The sequence below is a fragment of the Leptodactylus fuscus genome, chromosome 1 (genome assembly GCF_031893055.1).
Source record: "Leptodactylus fuscus isolate aLepFus1 chromosome 1, aLepFus1.hap2, whole genome shotgun sequence".
Classification (NCBI taxonomy): domain Eukaryota; kingdom Metazoa; phylum Chordata; class Amphibia; order Anura; family Leptodactylidae; genus Leptodactylus; species Leptodactylus fuscus.
In genome coordinates, this window is record NC_134265.1 from 120146207 (window position 1) to 120172683 (window position 26477).

The window sequence follows — 26477 nt, forward strand, 5'->3', positions numbered from 1 at the left end:
TCTGTCATTGGGAAAAGTCATTTTTAGCTAAGCACATCCTTGCATAGCTGTAACATCTCTGCCTGCTCGGGTCTCTGCACCACCCTCTGCTCGCGTGCTGCGGCGCAGGAGGCGTGTGCAGTTTGGTTCATGGCTTAAAGTTTTTGGTCGCACTGTGTGAACACGGCTCTACTGCTGTGATTGTATTTGCACCACACCTGTCTTCTGCCCTTGTTTGTCTCTGCTCCTCTAATGATTAATCTGGCCTTGCCCTGTGATTGACAGCTGCCTTCCTGTCAACTCCATGGGCGGGTTCTTCCTCCCTATTTAACCTTGGCTCTCATTCACACCAGTGCTTGCTATTGTCGCGTGCATACTTGCTCTTTACTGTCCCTGTTTTTGCTTACACTATTATCCTTGACCTTTGGCTTTCCTCACTGACTATTCTTTGGACTCTGATTTGGCGCTGCATCGCTCGACTGTTACTGACCCTTGGCTAGCTGGCCTCTCTTTGTTGTTGTCCGACTTGTCTCTGTTTTGTGTTTCACATATACAGGGAGGGAATGTCTTCGTGGTTGCCACCTATTACGTAGGATAGGACCTGGCAATAGGAAGGGAAAGTTGGGGGTGTCAACTTAGGGCTCACTGTCTCTTGTGTCCCATCCCAGGGTTCCCTAACACTGTATAACATAATAGCAAGCCCAAAAAACCTAAAAGTCCTGGTAGCTGAGCTAGCTAAACAGGTTCAGACACTTACTGAGGCTGCTGCATCATCCCCAGCTGTTTCGGCACCTTATAAAGTCAAGATGCTACTCCTGGACCGTTTCTCAGGGGACCGTGTAAAATTGGAAACTTTCAGGGAGTCTTGTCGCCTGTACTTCCGTATTAATCCACATGCGACTCAGGCCCAAATGGTGGGGGTGGTTATATCTCTGCTACAGGGGGATCCACAAGCTTGGGCCCTTAAACTCCCTCCTGACTCTGATGAGTGGTCTGATTTGGAAAAAAAATTTAAGTCTCTAGGTTCTATTTATGCTGAGCCAGACCACATTGTGCTTACGGAATCACAACTCCTTACCATGCGGCAGGGATGACGCTCTGCAGAGGAGTATTGCGCAGAGTTCCGTAAGTGCAGTGTAACTGCAGGTTGGTGTGAGTCAGCTCTAAAGGCTCACTTTAAGCCAGGTTTGTGTGACCGTGTGAAGGAGCTCTGGGTTGGTCACCCAAATCCCCCTACTCTTGAGCAGGCCATGACTTTGGCGGTCCGTATTGACCGTAAGATCCGGGAAAATTTGAAAGAGAGAGTAGGACTTGTTTCCTCCAAATTTTCTGTCTCTTGCTCTCTCTTTCCTGAAAAACTCACCTTTCCTCCCGTCACTTCTGGTGAGGAATCCATGCAACTGGGAGTTATGGACGCCAAGACACGACGAGAACATCGTCTCAGGAATAACCTGTGCCTGTATTGTGGTTCTCCAGATCATATCATCCGAGACTGCTCGATCAGACCCCTGACACCAGCGAAAAAACTTCAGTGCCTGAATGGTAATCAGAAGAACGACTCAGGCAACCAGGTATTTGGTGGAAATAACAATATGCTGTTGTTATCTTTGTCTTTGTCCTCTGGGGAAAGATCTGTTTCTGGCCAGGCCCTAGTTGACTCTGGGTCTGCAGCTAACTTTATTAAATACTCGGTTGTTTCATCTATGGGCATTGAGTTTTTGCCACTTGATACCCCTCTGTCTGTTACTGGAGCGGATTTTGCCCCACTGGCGAGGGGAAAGGTTCAATTTAAGACCCCCTTAATTCCATTGCAAGTGGGTTCTACACATTCAGAGGTCATAAGCCTTTTTGTTATGGAGCATCTGTCTGCTGATGTTATTTTTGGGTTCCCCTGGCTGAAGCTCCATAACCCTATTTTTGATTGGGGTAAAAAGGAGTTGGTAAAGTGGGGAGATCAGTGCTCATCCCACTGTATTGTGTTGCATTCCTTAGATTGTGTCCGTGAGGAGAAGGTCTCGGCTACTAAAAGTTGGGAACGCCCCTCTGGTATTAAAACCCAACAGTATCAAAAATGCCAGGTGATTAAACATTTGCCTGGTCCTCAAACATCTGTGGTTGAAGCAGAACTGAAATACAAGGCAGGAAAAATTCTGAATCCCTCTAGAACTGGGTTGTCTGGTGAGGGTCCAGTGGCCCCTCATAAAAGGGGGGGTACTGTAACATCTCTGCCTGTTCGGGTCTCTGCACCACCCTCTGCTCACATGCTGCGGCGCAGGAGGCGTGTGCAGTTTGGTTCGTGGCTTAAAGTTTTTGGTCGCACTGTGTGAACATGGCTCTACTGCTGTGATTGTATTTGCACCACACCTGTCTTCTGCCCTTGTTTGTCTCTGCTCCTCTAATGGTTAATCTGGCCTTGCCCGGTGATTGACAGCTGCCTTCCTGTCAACTCCATGGGTGGATTCTTCCTCCCTATTTAACCTTAGCTCTCATTCACACCAGTGCTTGCTATTGCCGTGTGCATACTTGCTCTTTACTGTCCCTGTTTTTGCTTACACTATTATCCTTGACCTTTGGCTTTCCTCACTGACTATTCTTTGGACTCTGATTTGGCACTGCATCGCTCGAGTGTTACTGACCCTTGGCTAGCTGACCTCTCTTTGTTGTTGTCCATCTTGTCTCCGTTTTGTGTTGCACATATACAGGGAGGGAACGTCTTCGTGGTTGCCGCCTATTACGTAGGAAGGGACAGTTGGGGGCGTCAGCTTAGGGCTCACTGTCTCTTGTGTTCCGTCCCAGGGTTCCCTAACACTGTATAACAATAGCCTTTAGAAAGGCTATTCCACATGTAGCTTTTGTATGTAAATTGCCTCAGTAGTTTTTGAATAAGTCAGTTTTTATTCACATGCTAATTAGCCTTCTCCGAGCACTCTGGAAGTGTCTGTGTGCACCCTCTCTTCTATTCTCTATGTGTATGAGAGCAGATAGGCTGCTGTGCTGATGACTCATCTCCCTGCTCTCACACACATAGAGAATAGAAGAGAGGGTGCACACAGACACTTCCGGGGTGCACTCTAGTCTAATTAGCATATGAATAAAAACTGACTTATTCACAAACTATACATGTATATCTTTTGTATGTACTTTACATACAAAAGATATGTGTGGAATAGCCTTTCTAAAGGCTATGCAAGTATGTGTATAGTTAAAAATAACTTTTCCCAATGATAGAGCCCCTTAAAAAATAATCAGAGAACATACACTATATCTACTACCACTGTCCTTGTTTACCCTTCCATTTTTGAAACGGGGCTTCCTACTTTTGCCTCGGGGGCCCCATTATTCCTATGTACACCCCTGATTTTTGAACATGGATTTCAGTACAAAAAGTACTTCAAAATCCTTTTCTAAAAGCTCAACGTGAACATGTCTTAGAGGGCCCGAGGGCAACTTGTTATAATTTGGTGTAGTTTTTGTCTATACCAAGACTCCTGTGCCACATAAGAATATAACAGTAGTATGATAAAAGAGGCATAGTAGAGCTAAAGACAGATCTATATTACGATTCAAGTGAGTATTCCATATTCAATGGTAGTATATTATGTATAAATTCATACACAATGTATTTTTCTTTACCTTAGAGTAATCACAATGTAAAATCTGCTATTTATCTGCGTTTGACATACACAAATGTTCTCTTTAGATCAGGCTTGCCTTAGGTGTCACTTCGCATTGCAAATGATAACTTAATCTTTAAATAATATGTCAAAGAAATATAATATTTGTACATGAAATCCGCCCGTATCATTGTTTTATTGCTCTGACCTCTGTTCTAAAAAAAATGTGAAATAATATTATTACAATATCCAGCTCGACATCCCAATATCAGCACAGGTCCTGCTCACAATGTTTCAGATATTCCTTTAGGACTAATTTACAGAAGTGGGGACAAGGTGGTCAATAGTCATTATTATTATAATTAATTTCATTTTGTTGTACATTTAAGGGTTTACAAGCATAAAATACACAACACAAGTACAATATTAACAATGACCAACTAGACTGGTGGGAGTACAATGTTAAAGGGGTATTCTGGTCATACAAAATGATTCTCTATTCACAACTTAGGGAATAACTGATTAGTGGGGGTACAAGTGCTGGAACCCTTATAATTTATGAGAAGAGGGGTCCCATAAGACTCCTATGTATGAAGCAGCAGGTTGCACATGCATGCTGCTGTTCCATGCATCTCTAAAGTAACTATTAAACTGAAGCTAAGTGCTATCTCTAGCAGCTCCATAGAAATCAATACTACATCTTGAAACGCCATTCATGTGGGCCCCACTGCACTTTTGTTCTCATAATCAGGGGGTTCCAGCAGTCAGACTCCACCAAACAGTTATCCCCTATTCTGTGGATACAGGATCACTTTCAATTAACAGAACGCCTCTGGTGCCTCACATGGTGAAAACACAGTGGTTTGGCTGCAGGAGAGACGCTGCGGCAAAATCCTCAGCTTTTTACAATCACTGTACAGTTGATGGATTCTAGCAAATTCCATCCACACATTGTAGAAAAATACCCACAGCTGACATGCTATGATTTTCAAAACCGATTTTAGAAATCCCAGGATATATATTATACCTATGGAAACACTGGTGGTTGCCCTATAGGTGTAACAGAAGCAGATAGTCTGCAGAGGAAAATTTTCTGTGAAAGTGCTGCGCGAATTGACACCAGGGGTAGACAAGGGAGGCAGAGTGCAGAGAGGGACATGTCTATAGCATCTAATAAGTCACCCACATCAGAGCTGGATAATAATCTGACTAATATTCCAGCTCTGTCACTGTATAGTGCAGAGGGGTCTGCTTATCTCTCTGCCCGCTGTCTGCCTCTAAGTGAAGAAACAGGTACTTTTCTTTAATAACACATATTACAAAAGTTTATTATCATCACCTGCACTATTCATTTCTAAAATAAGAATAAAAGTCTTGAACATTTAGGTATACGTTACAAATAACACTAGAACTGACTACCTCGATTTCGTTAAGGAAAAAACTTCATCACATGGATCTTGTTCCCTACATGTCTACCTTTACAGTCTCTACATTAAAAAATAGGAAACACACCACAGTCAGCAGTAAATATCTTACGGTTATAGTAATCCTACTTGCCTCTCTTACTGTAGGTGTCTATTTTTACAGACTACTAACAGACCCTGTACACTGTGATAGCTCAGTTATACTTTTTCCAGCAGCCCCATGCTTTTTGCTAAACTAGAAGTAGTTGAAAGATCAGACTACACACATGAACTGCTTGAAGTCTGGAACATGAAGACACAGGAGCTGTAGACACAACACAGTAGGAGATTTTTAAAAAGACTATTAAGAAAGTTGCTCCAACACAACTCGGTGTGCAAAACAATAGGACTTTGGGTTTGGGGATATTGGGTTTAGATGCTTAAGAAGAGAGTTGTCTTTATACCAGCTTTTTCTACAGGTGTGATTATGACCAAAATACCCCTTTAGCATTGTACTTCCACCATTGTAGTTGGTCATTGTTAATATTGTACTTGTCTTGTTCATTTTATGTATGTAAACTTTTCAATTATGTTTCATTGGTAGAATCATTCGGTCAGATCATCTCTCAAGCTGTACAAGATTCAATATATATATATATATATATATATATATATATATATATATATATACACATTCGCAAACAGGTATAGAATATGATACAGCCTATTTGTTCCCTTCCTGTATAATTTTATTGTAGGAAGTCACATCGAAAATTTCCCTCTATTCCCATAAGGTATCTGTGAGACTATTTTCTCCCTCAATAGAAAACATCCAAATATCATTTTCTTTTCAATCATTCACCCTCAAATTACTTTGGCCTTTTACTTTGAGCTTGTTGAGATCTGTCAGTTTGAAGCAAAGGAGTGGGTGTACATTCATCTCCTGTGCCCAAGATCATCAACCAAACCTTGTGGACATCTCCAAAATACTTTCAACTTAAAAGCATAGGAATTCAAGAATAATTCATACCTTCAAGTCTTTCTAAAGTTTTTTGTTTGTGAAAGAACCAGTCCTGAAATATACATTCTGACTTCTTGAATTATACAATGTCAGCTTTTGCTTTACCACATATAATCTAAGTCAGACAGAACATTCAATCAAATATAAGGCAAAATGCTACAGTGGTTGTGAAATACTGATTTTACACTATGGAAACGTATCCATCCTCGGTAAAATTTACATGTTCTTCAATCCAGGCTGCTATTCGGTTTCCAATAAGGATGCATTTATTTGTAACTTGACATTATATAGGCTGAATGGGGATTTATTGGGTGATACCGAAGTCTTTCAGTACTGAAAATACCAACCCACTTAGGACAAAATCTATCCTGAACTTTAATATTCTCCCCATATATGTAGGTTGATCAATCCTTTAATTCATTAAAGGTGCCGCAACCCTTAAGAGTAGAGTTGTCCAAACCCACTCTTTTCAGGGACTCTGCCCAAACAGATGATCCCAGTAAAAAGAAAGGTCAAGCATCTTAAATTTCAACATGCCTGATCCTTTGTTCTCATAAGAGATGGATGGCACAAGAGGTATCTTACCACAACTTACTCCTCTATTCCCATTCAGAACACATTGAAACTCCTCTGAGCTAAGCATGCAAGTATGGGTTGTTGGAAGGAATAGCTGTCTGCGGAACAAGCATTTACCCTACAGCTGCTGTAAAGAATACATGGAGACTCTCTGCCCACATCCCAGACTTTATATCTGCAGATGAGAAGAGGAAACTCTATATTCTACTGGGAGAAGAAGAGGCCACTGTGGAGATCGCTGCCCAATACATGTTCAGCTGTCACCAAACAAGAGGAAGATGAGACTCCACAGACTGTTATACCCCAAACCACCCGCCCCACGCCACCCCACCTCCCCATATGGTGGTCACCAACTAAGAGGAAGATGCGACTCCATGGACTGTTATAACCCAAATCAGCCACCCCACCCCACCCCATACTCTCCCCCTCAACTCCAACTCCCCCCCCCCACTTTACTAGCTTTGGCAACGCCAAATATCCATTCGGACGTGCCAATAAAGCCTATTTGATGTTGATGTTGAGAGTATAGTACAGATATCTGAAATCTAGGAATCACATGGCGAGCCCCATAAGAATAGATACTTAAAAAAAATGTAAAAAATACTTAATCGTAATAATTCCATCACAGTTTTTCAATCCATTCAAGTAACGTCAATAACCTGAAAGCTTAGGGTTACAGGAACTATAAAGTAGAGGATGGGCACATTTTACATTTGCGGATGTACAGAACTCTTAGAAAAGACTGATTTACTGTAAATTAACAAATTGCAAACTAGATCATGATACCTAGTATAGTAAGTGGCCATATAATCTGCACATGGAAAGCATTAAATAATTACACTTTGGTTTGTTAAATAGGAACAATCTATTTACACTTGAAGTATTTTAGCTCTCCCACAAAATTGTTCCTCTCTGGTCCATTAGAAAGGTCCATAATGTGAACTGCACTGGATACAATTGTCTTACTGGTGGTTGTATTTGGGAGTTAACCACTCCCTTCCAGTCCTCAGCTGTATCATGTGACTTTCCAAATGGCACACTGTTTTATGTGTAGAAGTCAGTTTCTCTAGCCATTCCTATGAGAGTCTCATAAGAATTAATGGAAGAACACACTTCCAGTCCACAGAAGATCCTGTCCAGTTGAAGAATCTTATTGATACCCACAGGACACAACTGAGGATCAGAACAAAGTGGATAACTGACAACCACCACAATTCACATCAAGTACCATTTTTTTACGGCAGTATTATTTAAATGTAATTTACTTACCTTCACTTGTACTGAATGTAAGAAGATTACCTCTGCTACAACTTGTATTACCTACTTTCCTAACAAGCCAGGGAATACTTTTTTGGGAGTGATACTTTGAGTGGGCCCTCTGAGCAGCTTCTATGGCTATAGTTACACTCATGGTTGAGATGACAAAAATGGGTCTGGTTTATTCCAGAAACAGCACCTCTCCTGTACATATGCCATGCCTGCTATTGCAATTCATGTGAATGTTGCTGAGCTGCAATACTAGGCATAAAGTATGGATAAATATCTTTTTTTTCTTTAATTGTAATAGATAAATGGAGAAATGACCCTCCACTTTGCCGACTTTCATTTGAGAAATAAGAGCGACAGCTTGTACTGTGATTTACTTGGGTCGATAATAAAAGGGAATTGGTGTACAAATCATTCATAGTTAAGATTTTTTTCCTTACAAATTTTCCCATTGTACTGGGAAGAATCTTTGGCACACAATTGCTAAGACAGCTGTGTCACAATTTGCTGGATATCCCTGTGTGGTCACTTTCCATTCTGGTTTATTTTGCACTGTGTTTATTTTTAGAGCAGAACAAAACCAAGTGTTGTAAGCATTATGCTGGTGATGGACAGATCTAACCCTAACTGTGGCCACAACAGTAAGCTCCTCTGCTGAACTCATGCCATCGAAACACTGAAGAACAGATCAGTTTGTAAGTGGGATGGGATGCCATGAAGAGTATGGCAAGCTGTGCAGTAGCAGATTGAGCATATTTATTACAGTTAACACAACAGGACATGGCAAAGAGCCCACTGGTACATTCATTTTTCAATCCTCTTGGACACTCTTTTTGGCAGATCAAATAAAAGCTAATTCTGCTCGGCCCCTGGCATTTAACTATCAATTCAGAACATATACTTATTATTTTGGTTACGATTGTGACTAAATTTACAATACAATCGTAGTAAATAGCTATCATATGTATAAAAATGGTAACAATAAGAGTATGCAATGGCCTATTTGGTTTAACAGGATATCTTATACATTGACAAGTAAAAGGGTAACAATGTGTTTTTATTTTCCTGCTCCATATCTCAACATATACTACAGCTTCATACGTGAGATTACCATAATTTCATAGACAATTATCTTGGCTATCTCATATATAAATACAAGAAGAAAAAGTTTTTTCCACCACCAGGAGCAAAACAGTAACAATGCAGTCACATGACAACAATCTGCATAACTAATCATATGCTAAATAGTTGTAAGTCAAATTTATGTATGAGATAGCCAAGATGATTGTCTATAAAAAGATGGCAGTCTCCTGTTTGAAGCTGTAGTAGATGGTGAGATATGGAGCCTGAAGGTTACAAACAGAATAGTTACACAGAATGTATGTGGCAAGTTGTCTCTGTGAAGTAGAGTATGACAATAGAGAGAGCAGATTTGGGGTATGGTTAGTGATCTCCCTATCAGACCCAGGCATCTTTTTAGAGGTTAAAATGTGCTATCTTTACTCTCTGTATGCACATATATGCACTTTTCACCATAGCTCTGGACTGGCCCTTACTTAATAATGCCACTAAATTGAACTATTATGACGTGATGTGATATTTTATAATCTTTCAGCATCTTATACTGTCATTACATATCAAAACTTACATGCTATCGTTAAAGAAAATTTTCTTAGACAATTTTCTACCCTGCAACAAGAACTCAATATTCTCTCTAGATTCAAGCATAGCTGGATGGGTAGGATAGTACTTTAGAATCCTGGTAATCCCGAAACCTCGGAGTGTCTTTTATGATTTTTTACAAACTAAAGAATGCATTCATCTGGAGTCACGCCAAACCAAGTGTGGCTTTCTTTTTAATATCAAGGAGAAGTGCACATGGTAGATTAAGGATACCAGATTTGTACCATTACCACCTAGCCATTTTCTAAGGCCAAATTAAATTCTGGACCTCAACCGATCATGATAAATTGTGTCCCTTGTCAGACAGGGGTGTGTGGAAGGATTTATTACTCTCTAGGGCTAATGTCTCAAAACTGCCCTCTTCCTCCCTACCCACAGTTATGGACACCCTAGAAGCTTGCCTTGTTTGTCATTGATATCTACATTGTTTTGTGTACATTCCTACAGGACTCTGACATTGTATCTATTCTTGTTACTGGAAATTTCGGTATTGTTTTAGTTTTCCTTATTTAACAAACTCAATAAAAATTTATTGCAATAAAAAATCGTACATGCTACACACAACTGATCATATGGTGTTTCTATACATAGTCCCTATGCTACAGAGTTCAAATCATGAAACTTCTATTTTACAATGGACGGTTGCCTTTAAATTGTATTAAATAATTTTGCCTTTAAGGATAAAGGCCAGAGCATCGTGGGTGAAATGACCAGGTGATGGGGCCACACGGTGGCTCAGTGGTTAGCACTGCAGCCTTGCAGCGCTGGAGTCCTGGTGTTCAAATCCTGCCAAGGGCAAAAAAAACATCTGCAAGGAGTTTGTATGTTCTCCCCATGTTTGCATGGATTTCCATCCCATATTCCAAATACATATTGATAGGGAAAAAAATGTACATTGTGAGATCCATGTGGGGCTCACAATCTACATTAAAAAAAAAAAAAAAGAAATGACCAGGTGACATGATTGGGCCATGGGTGATTTCCTGCTCAAGATCAAGCTGAATGATGAGATAACTACAAAAAGATCATACGTCTGAATCCTAGGAATGGTGGCCTGCCAGTTTTGTTCCAAGACATTGATCAAATACATTTTCAAGCAATACATGTCTAATCTATTCACAATACTGTTGTGTTTTCTGTTTGGGGGCGTTCCTCCACTTGGAGTATTTGCCTCACTCATTTTTCCATATGGAGCTAATTTATTTATCCAGTTGTGATATATCGTATCTTCTCAATATTTTCAGTTTTATATACAACTCAGATAAAGCTATGACGTGTTTAACTAGACTAAACTATCCAAATGAAAGTATTGCATTTTTTTGATAATCTGAAATGTCACCTGTAAGTGAACTCTTTCAAGTTCTCCACGGTCAACAGGTGGTCCTGAGTCCCCCATGGAGGCCAAAAGAAGCTGCAGGTCAGCCAATAATGCGTGAGTCCTCTTTAGATCTCTTCGAAGTCGCTTTTCAACATCAAAATCACGATGTCCTATCTGAAGAGCAAATTATATTATTTATTCACATATCGAAAAGGAGAATGGTTATAGTAAAAGTACCATTCTATAAAACACTGCTATATAGAGTATGTACGATACATATAGAATCTGCATTATGGATACATGTTAGAATGTAGAAAGATTCTTCTGATTTACTGCAGATGACCCAAGGTGTCTTAAAACATCAAGTGAAAACATTGTTATGATTACGGTAATCTGTTTGATCAAACCAAGTATTGCAGAACCAGAACGAAAAGTGTAGGAAAACCTTGGAATATACATAGCCAGTGTCTGTACCAAGGGTCACAATGCCACCATCAAACTCTTCATCTTCAAAGCCGTTCCCATTGATGTAAGACATTTCCCTGCTAACTGTATTGTAATGAGCTGAGCATCTGTTTAACCATCACATCATATTCACAATTGTATTGTGCTTCACAAAAACTGACAAATAATACCATCCTTTATGATACCAACCATTGAGGGAGATTTAGTAATATTGGTTTTATCTAAAACAAGGAAGCATTCATGACATTTAATAAAAGTAATTAATTTTTAATAAAAGTTGCAAATGCTTTTAATGAACTTTGATTAATAAAAGGAGATTTCCAATGACCTGCTGAACATCTCCTTTTGCAGTTTGATGTCTGGCAAGGTTTTCCCTGCAATCCTACATTACAGACAACTATGAGGCAGTATTATACATATTGAGCTAGAATTACCACTACTAATATATATTTATGGGATGGCATACTGACAGTCTGACGTACAACACACAAAGAGAAATTTTTGTAGACTGCCAACACTGGTATAAAAGAATATAACACTCAGGTAACAAATTCCCTGCCACACCAAGCTAACACTTTTTTCTCTGTTTATCCGTCTCCAGCCATGCTGTGTTGATATGCGACTATTGCAGTGGTGACTGCAGGGATGTTCACACTTCACTACTATTGCCAGTGAGTACTGTAGCGGAAACCTGTCAATGCACCATATTATTGCCAGACATGATAAGGGGTTGTCTCGGATTTAGGATTTTATTGCCTATCCTTAAAATAGGCCATAAATATCAGTGGAGGGTTGACAGCCACCCTTCGCACCCATCAGCTATATCGAGCCGCTTCAGATGTCTGTATTATACACAAAAGATGGCCAGAAGCAGTGAGCTCCATGCACTGTATAGTGACTGGGGGTTGGTACTGCAGCTCAACTTTCTTTGAGGTGCAATACCAGAATGCCCACTATCAGGATCTGGAGCTAGCTGCATCTGTGTATAGTATGGGCTTCTGAAGCAGCCCTATACAGCTGATATATGCCACTTTTTGGGTGTGAACAGTCACAAACAGCTGGTTGCATTTTTGCGACACACATGCCACTTTTATCATAGTGTCTTGGGCAAAGCCACCAGCTGTGCCAGATTTACTGTCATTTATGTCACTTCTGTTGTATAAATGACAGTAGAAATCTACGCCAGCACATATCTTGAATACATTTTAGCTGAGGTGCAGGGGCTCCCAGAGTATGTACCAAATTCATGATGATGGGAGCACCTTGTCATTAATCCTCTGTCAGCACATGGAATATCATGACTGGTATACAATATCCTCCCAATAATACCATTAAAATATGGGTTCATAATAGCAGATTTACTAATCGAGTGGATACTTAACATCATTTTCCAGCCCCAAATGAAGTTTTCATACTGATGACCTATCCACGATATGTGACCTCTGGGGGTTCGACACTTGGGCCCAACACAGATCAGCTATTCTGGCAGTCTCTACACTTCAGAAGCTGGTGCAGTGGTGCAGGTTGCTCCCATTCAAGTTATAGAAGTGGTGCTGCATTTCTCGTTAATCCCCTCTATGCTATTACTTGAATAGGAGCAGGCTGCTTGTGCTCTCTGTCCACAGCTGATCTGTGCAGGGTCTGGGTGTGGCACACCTACAGATCACATGCCGATGGTTTATCCTTTGCTTAGGTCATCAGTATTAAAACTTAATTTGGCCCAGAAAACCCCTTTAACTTACACAGTCTTCAAATACACCAGATTTATTGATACATATGGTGCATCTTAAAGGGGCTCTATCAGCAAAATCATGCTGATAGAGCCCCACATATGCGTGAATAGCCTACAGGCTATTCAGGCACTGGTAAAGTTATATTAAACTACCCCCCAGTTTTAAAATAATAACCTAAAAAAGAATGTGCTCTACTTACGGATCGTGCACCCTGGGCGGGCATTCAGGGTGTGTCTTCATCTTCCTCCACGCCTCTTCTTCCTCTGATGTCCTCTGGTCCCGTCCTCCTCCAGCGCTCACTCGCGGACACTGATCAAAATAAATGGCCTGGGCGCATGCGCAGTAGCATGCGGCTTCTACTATAGCTACTGCGCATGCGCCCAGGCTATCATTGTCCGTTCGCGAGCGCTGGAGGAAGACGGGACCGGAGGACATCGGAGGAAGAAGAGGCGTGGAAGAAGATGAAGACACACCCTGAATGCCCGCCCAGAAAGCACGATCCGTAAGTAGATCACATTCTTTTTTAGGGTATTATTTTAAAACGGGGGGGGGGGGGGGGTGTAGTTTAATATAACTTTACCGGTGCCTGAATAGCCTTTTTAAAGGCTATGCATGCATATGTGGGGCTCTATCAGCATGATTTTGCTGATAGAGCCCCTTTAAGGCTGTCTTGTCTATGTTTTTACCACCTATTAATAACTGAATTTTCTAGCAGACATTGTCACATCTTAAGCCCCACCCTCTTGCTTATGAAGCCCCACCCTCTGCTCAGGCAAGGAGAAAAAGTATCTAACACATGAAAAATGTTATGCACAGCATGCAGACCAGTTTGTTAGCACAACTGAAGCTAGAAATCTGGAATATTCAATTTAGTAAAGTGTTTAGTGTTTAGGATACTAATTCTACTTTAGTAGATGATGTAACCCTCATACATTGCATTATGTAGAATACTCACTGGTGCACATCATGTCTATATTTACCTCTTGTTTTCCTGATAAGGTTTACAATAACAATTACATTCTGTACAATATCTTGGGACCAGATGCAAAACACTCTATAATAGCATCTTCTGTGTCCATTGAACTCACTGCTCACCCATTACAATCTTAGTGTGAAATTGAATTTCTTACTTTATGTTTCCCTTGTTGCTCCAAATCTCTTTGATAAATCATACTGGCAATCTATTTCACTTTGCACAGAGATAAATGGTGTGTTTTTAAAATAAAGTTGCAGTACCAGTGCCAATGGTCCTTTAGTGTATTACTGCCAGGGGAATATGGCTGCACTTGAGAGATTCAATTATAATAAAGCTATCTGTTCTGACATTACTATGAAATTCCATCCCTAACATCACAACATGCCACTTAAGCTCAGCAAAGATAAACAGGTCTAACAAGAAGTAGAGTGGCAAAGCCCAATCTGGAAATTACTGCTTTTAATGCCATACCTTACAGATTTACAAGGAACGCATATGGTTTCATAGTGAGCATTTTAAGGGGTCTCCGACACACTAAAATTGATTGCCTATTCCTCATGGGGGTTCAATGCTGAACATAACCAATACAAATGTCCAGTTCTGTCCCTTTAGACAAGCATAGCTCCATACATATAGTTGCAGCTATGTCTACTACTGCAACTCAGACCCATCCAAGACCCATATATGAAATTCTGATTCAACAAAAAGGCTAGACTAGAATAGATTAAATTTGGAAAATCTAAAAGAAAAAAGATTAATTACAATAATTTTGAAGGTGAAAAAAGTGGCGCTCCATAGTGAGGAACCACAGAAACTGTGACATAGCAGTAGGGCATATTTAGCACCTGGCGTAAAATGTGCCAGAACAGCAGTTTTTCACCCAACTCAGTTTGCTTAGAAAGTAGGCAAAGTAGAGCAGGTATCTAGTCAGGGCATGGTGGGGATGCCTCAGTCCATCAGATATATATAGCAAAGAGGTTTATTTAAAAAAAAACCCAAAAACCTGAAAAATAAATAAACCTTCACATCAGGCACAAAAGGAGCAAAATAAAATGCAGCCTCCACTTCAGGCAAAAACAGAATGAAAAAAACCCCTGCTCATCTGAGCACTCACTAGACAATACAAACTAACTATGTGTGGCTTACTATCAGCCATACGAATCAACAAAAAGAGCACCATACTGTCTCAGCAGACTCACTATATCAAGACAGACCCAGGCACTTCCTCTCCTCTCAGGATCTGCCCTGAAATGCAGGGTCTGAAGCCCTTTATGGCCCAGTAATAAGCCTATGATTCACAGCTGGAGCTGAAGCCTATTCACTATCCACCCTGGACCACACATAAGTCAGGAATCTGGGGGAGATATACCGGGACTCTTACTGTCACCTTCGCACAGTAGCTTCGACAATGGTACTTATATAATACTCCTAACTTGCATCAACCACAGTCCACCTCTTATGTCAATGCTGTGGGCTTAGAAAAATTATTTCCGGCACTCAATATATATGCTTCCAAGCTGAAAAATTTATTGTATTCATATACAAACGTTTCGGTCATCAAGACCTTCTTCGGTGTGTCGGGTAGAATGTGGATAAGTGGAGTGGAAGCCAAAACAGTAGAAAAAGCAATCCAGTGAATAAAGATATATCGCTGTGGTCTTCCCATGGATGTGAAGGAATATATGTTATCACACTTGATGTCACTACTCACCTTAAAATAACAGCAAGTTACCAAACAAGGATGCCAATCCTTTATGTATAAAGGCTGGCTAAACATAAACCCTATAGTCATGCCCAATATGTGTCTGGGCAATTGATTGTAATTATGAGGACATTTAATAGAATGAGTATGTCTGTGCATAGAGACATCATTATAAGTGAGCTATGAAAGCTATCAGGATTCAGCTAGAGCAGAAGATGTGTGTCTCTCTCCAGTTACTTGTCATTGGTTTTCTGCTGGGGTATGGCGCTTTGATGTGATACTAATTAGTCTACAGAATTCACTGGCCTTTTTATCATTCCAGATTTAATTGCAGAAAATGTATGACTTGCACACAGTGTCATGAAAGATGCTTCATACATGAGTGAGAGCATGGCCGAGCCTTTAATCTGTGATGTTTTTAAGTTTGCTGCCTATGTTGCAGGCATATTAAGCAGCGCAGCTCTACACTAGGGCAAAAAAGAAAGCTACATCCATTGAGAAGCAGTCAAGAGCAGGAAAAGATTCGCTTCTGAAATAGGAATGTATTAAAAGAATTAGAAAAGAAGATGCTTTGAATATCGAAGATTGGGGATTTCTTATTCTGCCAGCTGAAGGAAGGCATGAAAGGTATTATACATAGTATAAAGGGGCACAGGTATATAAAGAGTCCTTATTTCTATCATGTAGACAGACTAAAATGCTGCAGACTTGTACTTAAAGGGAACCTGTTAGCAGATCCATTCTACACTACCCATAGCAAAAGGCTCCTTCATTACACTTTAAGCACTTTAGAGAAAATGTAGGAGTAGATTTGTCATTCCCCTATGGCAGTTCTGTAGCGTAGTAAAGAATGGCAACTTCTTAAACACAATTGGCATAAAAATGTTGTTTCAGTGGCATTTTTATGCCAACTTCACTTTTTTTTAAGGAGGCGTCCCAAGGACATTACAGGTTAATTTTAATTTCCGTCAGTTATCTGGCATAAATGATGACTGAAATCTAAACCAGCTAAGAACTAGTCTAGGAGCATGGATTGTCGGACTGTCTTGTCATAAATTAAGGTCTGCACAGGTGATATCAAGACCATCGTTGAAAAGTCAGACATGGGGAAAGTGTGTCTGCCCTATGTACTACTCTATGAACTCTATGTGTTTTAATAATAATAATCCTGTCCCCAAACCTTCCATTTCCCCCTGCTCTTAAATGAAGCTGCTGAGTACATAGCCCCAGATTTACTATTAGGGCTCGTTCACATCTGCGCCCCAGGTCTCCGTTTTGCAGGTTTCCGTTTCCTGCCTGAAACTGGGCAGGAAACAGAAACCTGCAGGCATTCAAATGAATGGGTTTGAAAAGTGTTCAGTTGTGAGTGCCCGTGAGCGTTTTGTGCTCTCTACGGCCAAATCGGTTTCTTTTAACCAGACACAAAGTCATGACTTTATGCAGGACTTTGTGTCCGGTGAAAAAAAAAAATGGTTTCGCCGCGGAGAGCACAAAACGCTCACCGGGTCTCACGGCCAGACACAGTCTGACAGGTTTCCGTCTTCTGTCTGCAGAAGAGAGAAACCTGAGAATGGAGACCGAGGCGCAGGTGTGAACCCAACGTCAGTTAGATAGTGCAAACTTAGACAGGCAGTCTGAAAATCTGCCAGATTTATCACACTGACTGTTGCGGGATGATAAATCTGGCCTATCTTTAGACTGACTAGGCTTCATTATACCACCTTTTATTTGGTTTACTTTGTGCCAGAATTCTTCAGCACTATTTTAGTGCATGATTGGCACATTGTGGCATAAGACACACCCCTTTTTTTGAGGTTCTATACCCACATGTCAGGGATGTGAACATTTTTTAGCCCAATTTAGATGTGCCAAAGATACACCATGTTTACACCAGTCTTTGAAAATAATAGAATGGGCATTACCAAAATACTGTGGGTGGGAATCATTTCATGCATGCTAGAAACAGAGATAAAGTTAAAAAAAAAAGTATGCATACATATAAACGAGACCCTGTACCCAAGCATAATTTTCATTTAAAAGATCATGTTTTCTTGGCAAGAATTAGTTAAAACAATTTAAAAACATTATAGATCAACCAATCTGGGGTCTTATATATAATATCAACTCCAAGAAAGAAGAAAAAAGGGTGGGCCAGAAATTTTTATTATTCATTGTGTATTTGTTGTGAATTTTTGTATTGCGAACTAGATAGCCACTTTAATGTTTGCTATTAGCCATGAGGTTCATGTGAAACCCAAAACCAAAAGAATTTTCACACAATATAAGGTTCACATTTGTATTTTTCTCTCTTTGCTATGCCTAATTTCCTACCTGTTCACACAGGGTTCCGATGAGTCCTTCTAAGTCTTGCTTTTCGTGCAGCACCATCTGTTTTTCTTCATATTCTTGTTCTAATTGCATTTCAAACTGTCGAAGCTAAAAAAAAAAAAAAAAAAATCTGAAAATTGCCATATATAGCTAAACAGTGCATTTATGTCTCCAAAATTATTGGATAGATATAAGAAGCAGGTGAGCTCTGGCCCTAACATGGGTGATAACACTTGTAAGACATTACAAAATTAGTACAATATTTCTATATTATGTATAATCTAGTTCACCCAATGGCAATAACAATAAAAAGGAAGAATCCCTGAAATATATAATTTCCTGACATGCAATATTAGTACAAAGGGTTTGTTTTGACACTTTTCTCGATCTCTGCATTTACTTGAATTTTTTTCTATGCAAAACTACAATATTAAGCGCTGCATATCATCATAAGATGTGAAATCAAATATATTCAAGGTGGGCTTTATATAGAAGTAAACTTCATATGTGTGATGAATAAAAATAAATAGTGTTTTATGTTCTAAATCATAACCATTTCATTGAAATACCCGTCTTTGACATGACTGCCGAATATCCTCCAATTCCTCTTCTTTATCTTCTAGTTCTTTCAGATGCATTTGTTTCATCCTCTCAATTTCCATTTCAAAACATACACGCATCTGTTTAAAAAATGGGAATAATGTTAAATGTGCTGTGTGGATATGCCATGTGATATGCTGTGTGGATATGCCATGTGATATGATATGTGGATATGCCATGTGATGTGATGTGTGGATATGCCATGTGATGTGCTGTGTGGATATGCCATGTGATGTGCTGTGTGGATATGCCATGTGATATGCTGTGTGGATATGCTATGTGATGTGATGTGTAGATATGCCATGTGATATGATGTGTGGATATGCCATGTGATGTGATGTGTGGATTTGCCATGTGATATGATGTGTGGATATGCCATGTGATATGATATGTGGATATGCCATGTGATGTGCTGTGTGGATATGCCATGTGATATGCTGTGTGGATATGCCATGTGATGTGATGTGTAGATATGCCATGTGATATGCTGTGTGGATATGCCATGTGATGTGATGTGTAGATATGCCATGTGATATGATGTGTGGATATGCCATGTGATGTGATGTGTAGATATGCCATGTGATATGATGTGTAGATATGCCATGTGATGTGTGGATATGCCATGTGATATGATGTGTGGATATGCCATGTGATGTGTAGATATGCCATGTGATATGTTGTGTGGATACGCCATGTGATGTGATGTGTAGATATGCCATGTGATATGATGTGTGGATATGCCATGCGATGTGCTGTGTAGATATGCCATATGATATGCTGTGTGGATATGCCATGTGATGTGATGTGTAGATATGCCATGTGATATGATGTGTGGATATGCCATGTGATGTGATATGTGGATTTGCCATGTGATATGATGTGTGGATATGCCATGTGATGTGATGTGTGGATTTGCCATGTGATATGATGTGTGGATATGCCATGTGATGTGATGTGTAGCTATGCCATGTGATATGTTGTGTGGATATGCCATGTGATGTGATGTGTAGATATGCCATGTGATATGATGTGTGGATATGCCATGTGATGTGCTGTGTAGATATGCCATGTGATATGCTGTGTGGATATGCCATGTGATGTGATGTGTAGATATGCCATGTGATATGATGTGTGGATATGCCATGTGATGTGATGTGTGGATTTGCCATGTGATATGATGTGTGGATATGCCATGTGATGTGTAGGTATGCCATGTGATATGCTGTGTGGATATGCCATGTGATGTGATGTGTAGATATGCCATGTGATGTGATGTGTGGATATGCCATGTGATGTGATGTGTGGATATGCCATGTGATGTCCATCCAGATACCCAATGAACTCAATGAGAAAAAAGAGCCTCCCATTGATTTCAATGGGTTCCGCGTGGAAAACGGAACACATTGAAGTCAATGGGAGGCTTTATTTCCACATGGATTCTGACATGAATTATCGCGCCAGAATCAGCGCCAACTTCCTCCATGTGAATGCCTCCTAAAAGTGTTTATTTTTTCACACCTCCCCTAGGCCTCCACCCATTATACTCTGGGGTCTGAAAAATATTTTCGCTTTTGTTTCTATCCCGAAAAAAAAAAAAAAACTCATCTAAACTAGAAACAAGGCAAATCTTCAAAGGTTCGCCCATCTCTAATAATGACTATGCATTTGTGTAATACGGCCATATGCATGAGCCTAATACAAGATCAGCTTTTATCTATGCGGAAAATGTATGGAAGTATATAATCCTATAAGTCTATAAGGATGACTTTCTAGTCATCTACTTTCTTATTTGAAGCTTTACCAATAATGAGTCTTTCTGAAGTCCACTGAGTGTTCCCTTACTATATCATTTATAAGATATTTAATAATTAGAGATGAGTGAACACTAAAATGTTCGGGGTTCGAAATCCGATTCGAACAGCTGCACACTGTTCGACTGTTCAAACGGGTTTCGAACCCCATTATAGTCTATTGGGGGAAATGCTCGTTTCAGGGGTACGCAACATGCGATCAAATTCTACTTACCATGTCCATGAGTGAGGGTCGGGCTGGATTCTTTTCCCTGCGCAGCATCCCCGCGTTCTCTTCCGGCCTTGAATTCACTCTGCTGGGCAGAGCCGACTGCGCATGTCCGCTTGTAGTGCCGATGCCTGGCAGAGTGAATTCAGAGCTGGAAGAGGACGCGGGGACGCTGCGCAGGGAGAAGACTTCTAAAGGTAAGAGAAGAACCAGCGTTGATTGGTAATGTATAGCATTCTGCCAATCAATGCTGGTTCTGCATCTGCAACTTCGAACAGCTAGTAGTACTCGATCGAGTACGAGTATTTCGAATACCGTAGTATTCGATCGAATACCTACTCGATTGAGTACTACTCGCTCATCTCTATTAATAATACATTATTCTGATATTGGTTACTGTTCCAACTGTACAAAAAGATCCATGTTAGTAAAGTCAAATTTGATATAGGCAACTTTTCCGTTTAATAGGTTTAGATTGGTTGCTTTTATATAACCAAAACCAAGCATATTTTAACAACTCAGTACAAAGTGTACAATAATAATAATAATAGCTATCTATTCTATAATATATAGCCCCAACATATTCTGCAGTACTTTACAAATCATAGGGTACAAGTACAGACAAAAAAGAGATTACAGAGTAATAAATCAATTTAAACAATAGGAGTGAGGTCCCTGACCACAAGAGCTTACAATTGAAATAGAAGGAGTGACAAAATAGTTTAAAGTGCTCATATAGTGGCCCATCCATTTTTGTTCCAGCCAAATAAAGCTACGGGAAAAATTCACCAGCCACTGTCCTTTTATGTACAGATTGAAAGTGCCTGGCCATAGAGGGCACACTTAGATAAAGGCATCACAGCCTGTGGGATAATGTATGGAGGGTTAGTTAGATTAGGAAATGCTATAGGCCTCACTGAAGTGAAGTGTCTTTAGGATGCACCTGAAGCTCTGGAAGTTGAGTGTTAATCTGATTGTCTGTGACAGTGCAGTCCGGAGAAGTGGTCAAACTCAGGAGAAGTTTTGGAAGTCAAATTTTGAGTGCGGAGTTCTAATTATACACAATGATAGTCTCAATTCAATGGCAGAATAGGGAGCACATGTAGGTTTGGTAGACAGAGATAAGGAAGGAAATGTAGGGAGCAGCGCTTCGTAGAGCTTTGTGGATGGGAATAATATGTTTAAATTGTATTCTGTAGTGGACAGGCAACCAGTTCAGTGAACTACACAGGCTGCAGACACCAGTGCAGCATTTAGACTAATAGATGAACAGTAATGCTCTTAGTGCTTTCAATAGTTTTTGTGTTTGCTTTTACATTGCAGCCATACAAATATGCACCCTTCCATATAATTTATGTTGTTTTAAAGTGCTGACATATTTTTGCATGTTTGCTGCAGGGTGTGGCTGAATCCATTTTGGTTGTGCACACAACTAATCTGCTTAAGGACAATTTTAAAGCATAATATGGACTAACTACACTCTCCCAATATGCATTTAGAGGCCCTGATCCACAGAGAGAAGACTATTTGTGGTGTAGAACTTCATTTCCAAGTATTTTATAGAATAGGTATTAGCAGTAATGTGATTGGTGCAGGCCAGGTCCAGTTGTAACTTTTTTTGTGAGAAAGAAGAGTGGTTGCCGCATACAGGATATATTGTAGAGCGGGATAGTTTAGTGAAGAGAAGATGTTTCCATGGCAAGGAAAGGATGGATTCTGGGACATTTTTGGGTGCAGGTAGCATGAGTTACCTTGAGGCTAACAGAGATGAGCATATTGACAAGTTCATGATCTTTGGTGGCAAAAGAGAGATACATTACACTACAAAAGCAAATTTATGCTCCCCTATGTATGATCACAGTCATTTCAGCATTCCCCAGATGCATGAGCATTACCTGATCAAGGCGTTGTATAGAATTTGCTTGTTCTAGCAACTGTTGGTTCTGTTCAGCAACACTGGATTCCAACTCCCATACTTTGTTTTTTAAAGAAATGACAGAATTACTATCCAACCCACTGGAGGAGGATAAATCTTTTATCTGCGTCTTCAGCACTTCCAACTGCTTGGTTAAATTGGAAGTATCTCGCTCCTTTTGCTGCAGGAGAAAAGAATTGTGCTTACTAAACAAGTAACTTATATGAGCAAGTTTTTGTTCCAGTGAATAATTTTAGTATTACACATTGAGTTATTTGTCTTTGCTTTATACTGTATATTTATAACGCAAAATGTCACAGAGTTATATAACAGCACAGACTGATAATGTAATGCCATAGCGCTTTTTTTATTATAATAATAATATTACGGCTGGGTGATCCAGTACAAATACATGGGGGGATTCATCAACACGTTTACCACAGTTTACTGGTGAAGATGTGCGATATTGTTGCACCTTTTTGGCACAAGGCCATGTCTTGCAACAAAGATGTGCCACGTCCTCCATTCTGCTCTGTGTTTCTTTCTGCAAATGTCGGAAGAGCTGGGTGGGCCACGAACATCTCCATACTTCGATATATATGTATTTCTGATATGTATTACACTCAAGTGGAAATAAGACAGGTTTTAATTTTCTAATTTGCACTAGGAAAATGAGGCCACAAGTTTTGGAAAAGCTGTGTTTCTCTATTGCAGATTTTGTTGGTCTTTTCCACCAAATCTAGCCTGGCTCACTGGGGTACTGGTGAATCCCCCATGCCATTAGGAGGCCCGACTGTTCCCCTGCTTTTTGAGTGGATTGTCAGCTGGATTACTAGCTTCTTAAAGTCACTGTATGGGAGCCTTTAAAGGGCTAGTTACTGTATAGTGGTCACCAGATGGGCACTTAGTACATGGGAGCTTCCTTTTACTGACTGGGCAGCCAAAAAAAGGACAGTATACTGTGTCGGGGGAACCAGTAAAGGGAGAAATTACTGTGTAGGAGCCAATATACTGTGTGGGAGGTCAGGGGGTATTGTACCATGTGGAGGCCAGAAACGGGTTGATATACTATGTCAGGACCAGGAAAGGGGGAAATATACTACGTGAACACCAGCAAAGGGGGCTTTATACCATGTGAACACCAGAAAATGGTGTGTTATACCCTGTGGATCCAGGAGAGGGTGCACTATATTGTGTAGAGGCCAGTATGGGGGGGGGGGTGTTACACCATGTGAAAGACAGTAATCAGCTGATCAGCAGGTGAAGTTTTGCTTTGACTTTCCAGTGAGCAGAGGTACAAGATCGGAAAATGAAGAAGAATCTAAGGCAGATGTCAGATATCATTTTCCACTGTCTCAATAGGCCCTTACAACCACCAGCAGCATCAGATCCTCAGGATATGTTGGGAGTTGTAGTTTTATTCTGTACTATTATGTTGCAGTGATAGTGCCAACAATCTCAGCTATTTAACCCTCTCTGATGCCACAGCCAATACAAACTGCAACACCTCTGAGCAGTATAGAAAATATAAGGGCTGATTTTTCAAGAACAATGTTCTCCACCTGCAGTTTATGCCTAATATATAATGGAGTTGGTACTTCATCATAAATTATGCACATCCTTCAGGGTCCGTGTACCTAAACAGAACTCCACTCCAGCTTCTTGCTGGTGTACAAAACTGGTGGAAATTATGATAGATATGATAGGAATAGGAAAGTGACTTTTGTTTATGGATTGTAGGGTGAGCCCATAGAATCTATTCCACTGGTGGGCCTTTGAGAGCCATCACACGTAGTTTACACTCCGCTCATTCTGAACTTAAACTCTTCAGAGTGAGCGGCGTAAAAAAAAGATCCCATTGACTTGAATGGGTGGTTGGATACCGTATCACATTGAAAGCAATAGGTAAAAAAGCCTCCCATTGATTTCAATGGGGAGTGCGTGTATGCCTGCACCCATAGAAATCAATGGGATCTGTTTTAACGCCGCTCATTCTGAACAAATTTACATTTACTCCGTGTGAAGGCTCCCGACATCCGATACTGTAAGTTTAAATCTGTAACAAAAAACTTAGCTTTCTGCAATGTGTGACCATAGATTACAGTCACATGACTGTGTGATGAGCTTTTTTTTTTTTAAAGGACATCACTAGGCAGCATTAATTTCACAGTGAATGGGGATTATTCTGAGTAATGTTATTTTGATAGGACAAAATATCGGTCCTTTTACTATGACTTGTATGGGGGTGAATTAAAACTGTGGTAGCCATCCCTGTCAGTAGTGCTACTTACTATTTTTCACAAAAAAAATAGGAGTGGTGTGTGATCAGCATGTTAGACCACAATTGACCCGATTTCTGGTTGTGTCCCTGTGCATGAAAAGTCTTGAGTACTTTGACATTTATTGTATAAGTTTTTTAGTGCAGTATTAAAGCCAAAATGGAGCTTGTTTAGTTATACCTATGGCATAGTTTTGTTTCTTCGAGCATATTCATGGATGTTTCAGTCTTCACATGAATTATTAATATAATGTTATTAGTAGAATCACTTCAAGTTTCTGTCATATTTTGTTGGGAAACCGAGGTTACCTAGCAGTGTTTATTCCTAATTTGTCCTTCTATTTATATACCTGAGTTGGAGGAAACCGCACTTTACCGTGCTAATAATATCCACTTACCTTGTGTGCGGCTGGCTTTTTGCTAAATCTGGTCTTGTGACAAAAATTATCATTAGCTGTAGTTTCATTTGTTCTGGAAACATTACAGTTATTTCCTCCATCATTATAGTGATATTCTGCTTGTATGGGTGGAATTATCTAACCTTCCTATCCCTCCCTAACAAAGGTATATAATTAGTGAGGACCGTTTCCTAGTTGCTATGTAATATATAAGGATTCCCTCTTTTACCCATAGCTCTGACCTATATTGTGCGCTTTCTTACAAAAGAAAAATCCACCACAGCATATCCAATTAAATACTAAGATATCTATGTGAAAGTTGTGGCGCAGCCTCCAATAAAGTGTTCTTGATGAGACGAGTGGAAATCATTTGATGGATGAAGCTGGAAACTCTCGCAATAACATTATTACAGAATGTAAAATGTCAGGGTCTGGGGTTGCTAGGTGTGGTGGCGTAGACACAAAAGTCCAGATTCTTTAGTCCAAAACAAAGGTAGAGTTTATTTTCACTCAAAAAGGTAGTGCAGCAACAAAAGGAAACAATACAAAAAGAAATACCTGCCCGGCTAGGCTCTAACTAAACATAGAATAGGTTACCTCACCTAGAATAACATAAATCCAAAAAACAGTTGACTCAATCAGGACACAGCTCCAAAAATATGACCTCTTTCTTTGGCTCTCTAGCCAAGCTCTGCCCACAGTCTGCTGCTGGAGCTGGCTTCTTAAGCTCCCTTGATGAGCAGACTCTCTGCAGTTGAGTCGCTGCCGGAACATCCCTAAAGTGTGTACTGGAGGGGGGTGGAATGACAGGTCTCACTACCAACCTACCTGTCATTCCTAAAAATCCAGCCCAGTACTGAGCATTTACCAAAATGCTCAGCAGACGAAAGTTGTCTGCTGAGAACAAACATTCCTTCTGGGGTTTTCTCATCTCACCCATCTGAGTAGTCTGGGTGAGCTGTACACCCCCTCCATTACCTGACCAGCCATCGGCTTACAAAAACTATAACTAAAAATTCACTACGTATCCCCTAATATGATGAAATGGACTCCATAACGTCCAAAATTAGAATCAGACTAGCTGGGGAGAAGGAAATTATTAAAAGAAAAATGGGAAGACCTCTGTGTGCAAATAAATGTGTAGAATTGCATAGCAGTACAATGGCACAAATGTTTCCTCAATTATTTCATTCGGCCTGTGTA

General features: G+C 40.2%; 1 protein-coding gene across 1 annotated transcript in view; it reads right to left on the bottom strand.

Moving 5' to 3' along the window:
* MYO18B (myosin XVIIIB) overlaps positions 1-26477 on the bottom strand; it is a 456489-nt gene that overhangs the window by 136250 nt on the left and 293762 nt on the right. The window contains exons 32-35 of the mRNA XM_075276574.1: positions 22579-22779; positions 18634-18744; positions 18068-18172; positions 10882-11034 (exon numbers count right to left, since the gene is read on the bottom strand). Of these exons, the coding sequence (XP_075132675.1) occupies positions 10882-11034; positions 18068-18172; positions 18634-18744; positions 22579-22779 (570 nt within the window). The remainder of the gene's footprint in view (positions 1-10881; positions 11035-18067; positions 18173-18633; positions 18745-22578; positions 22780-26477) is intronic.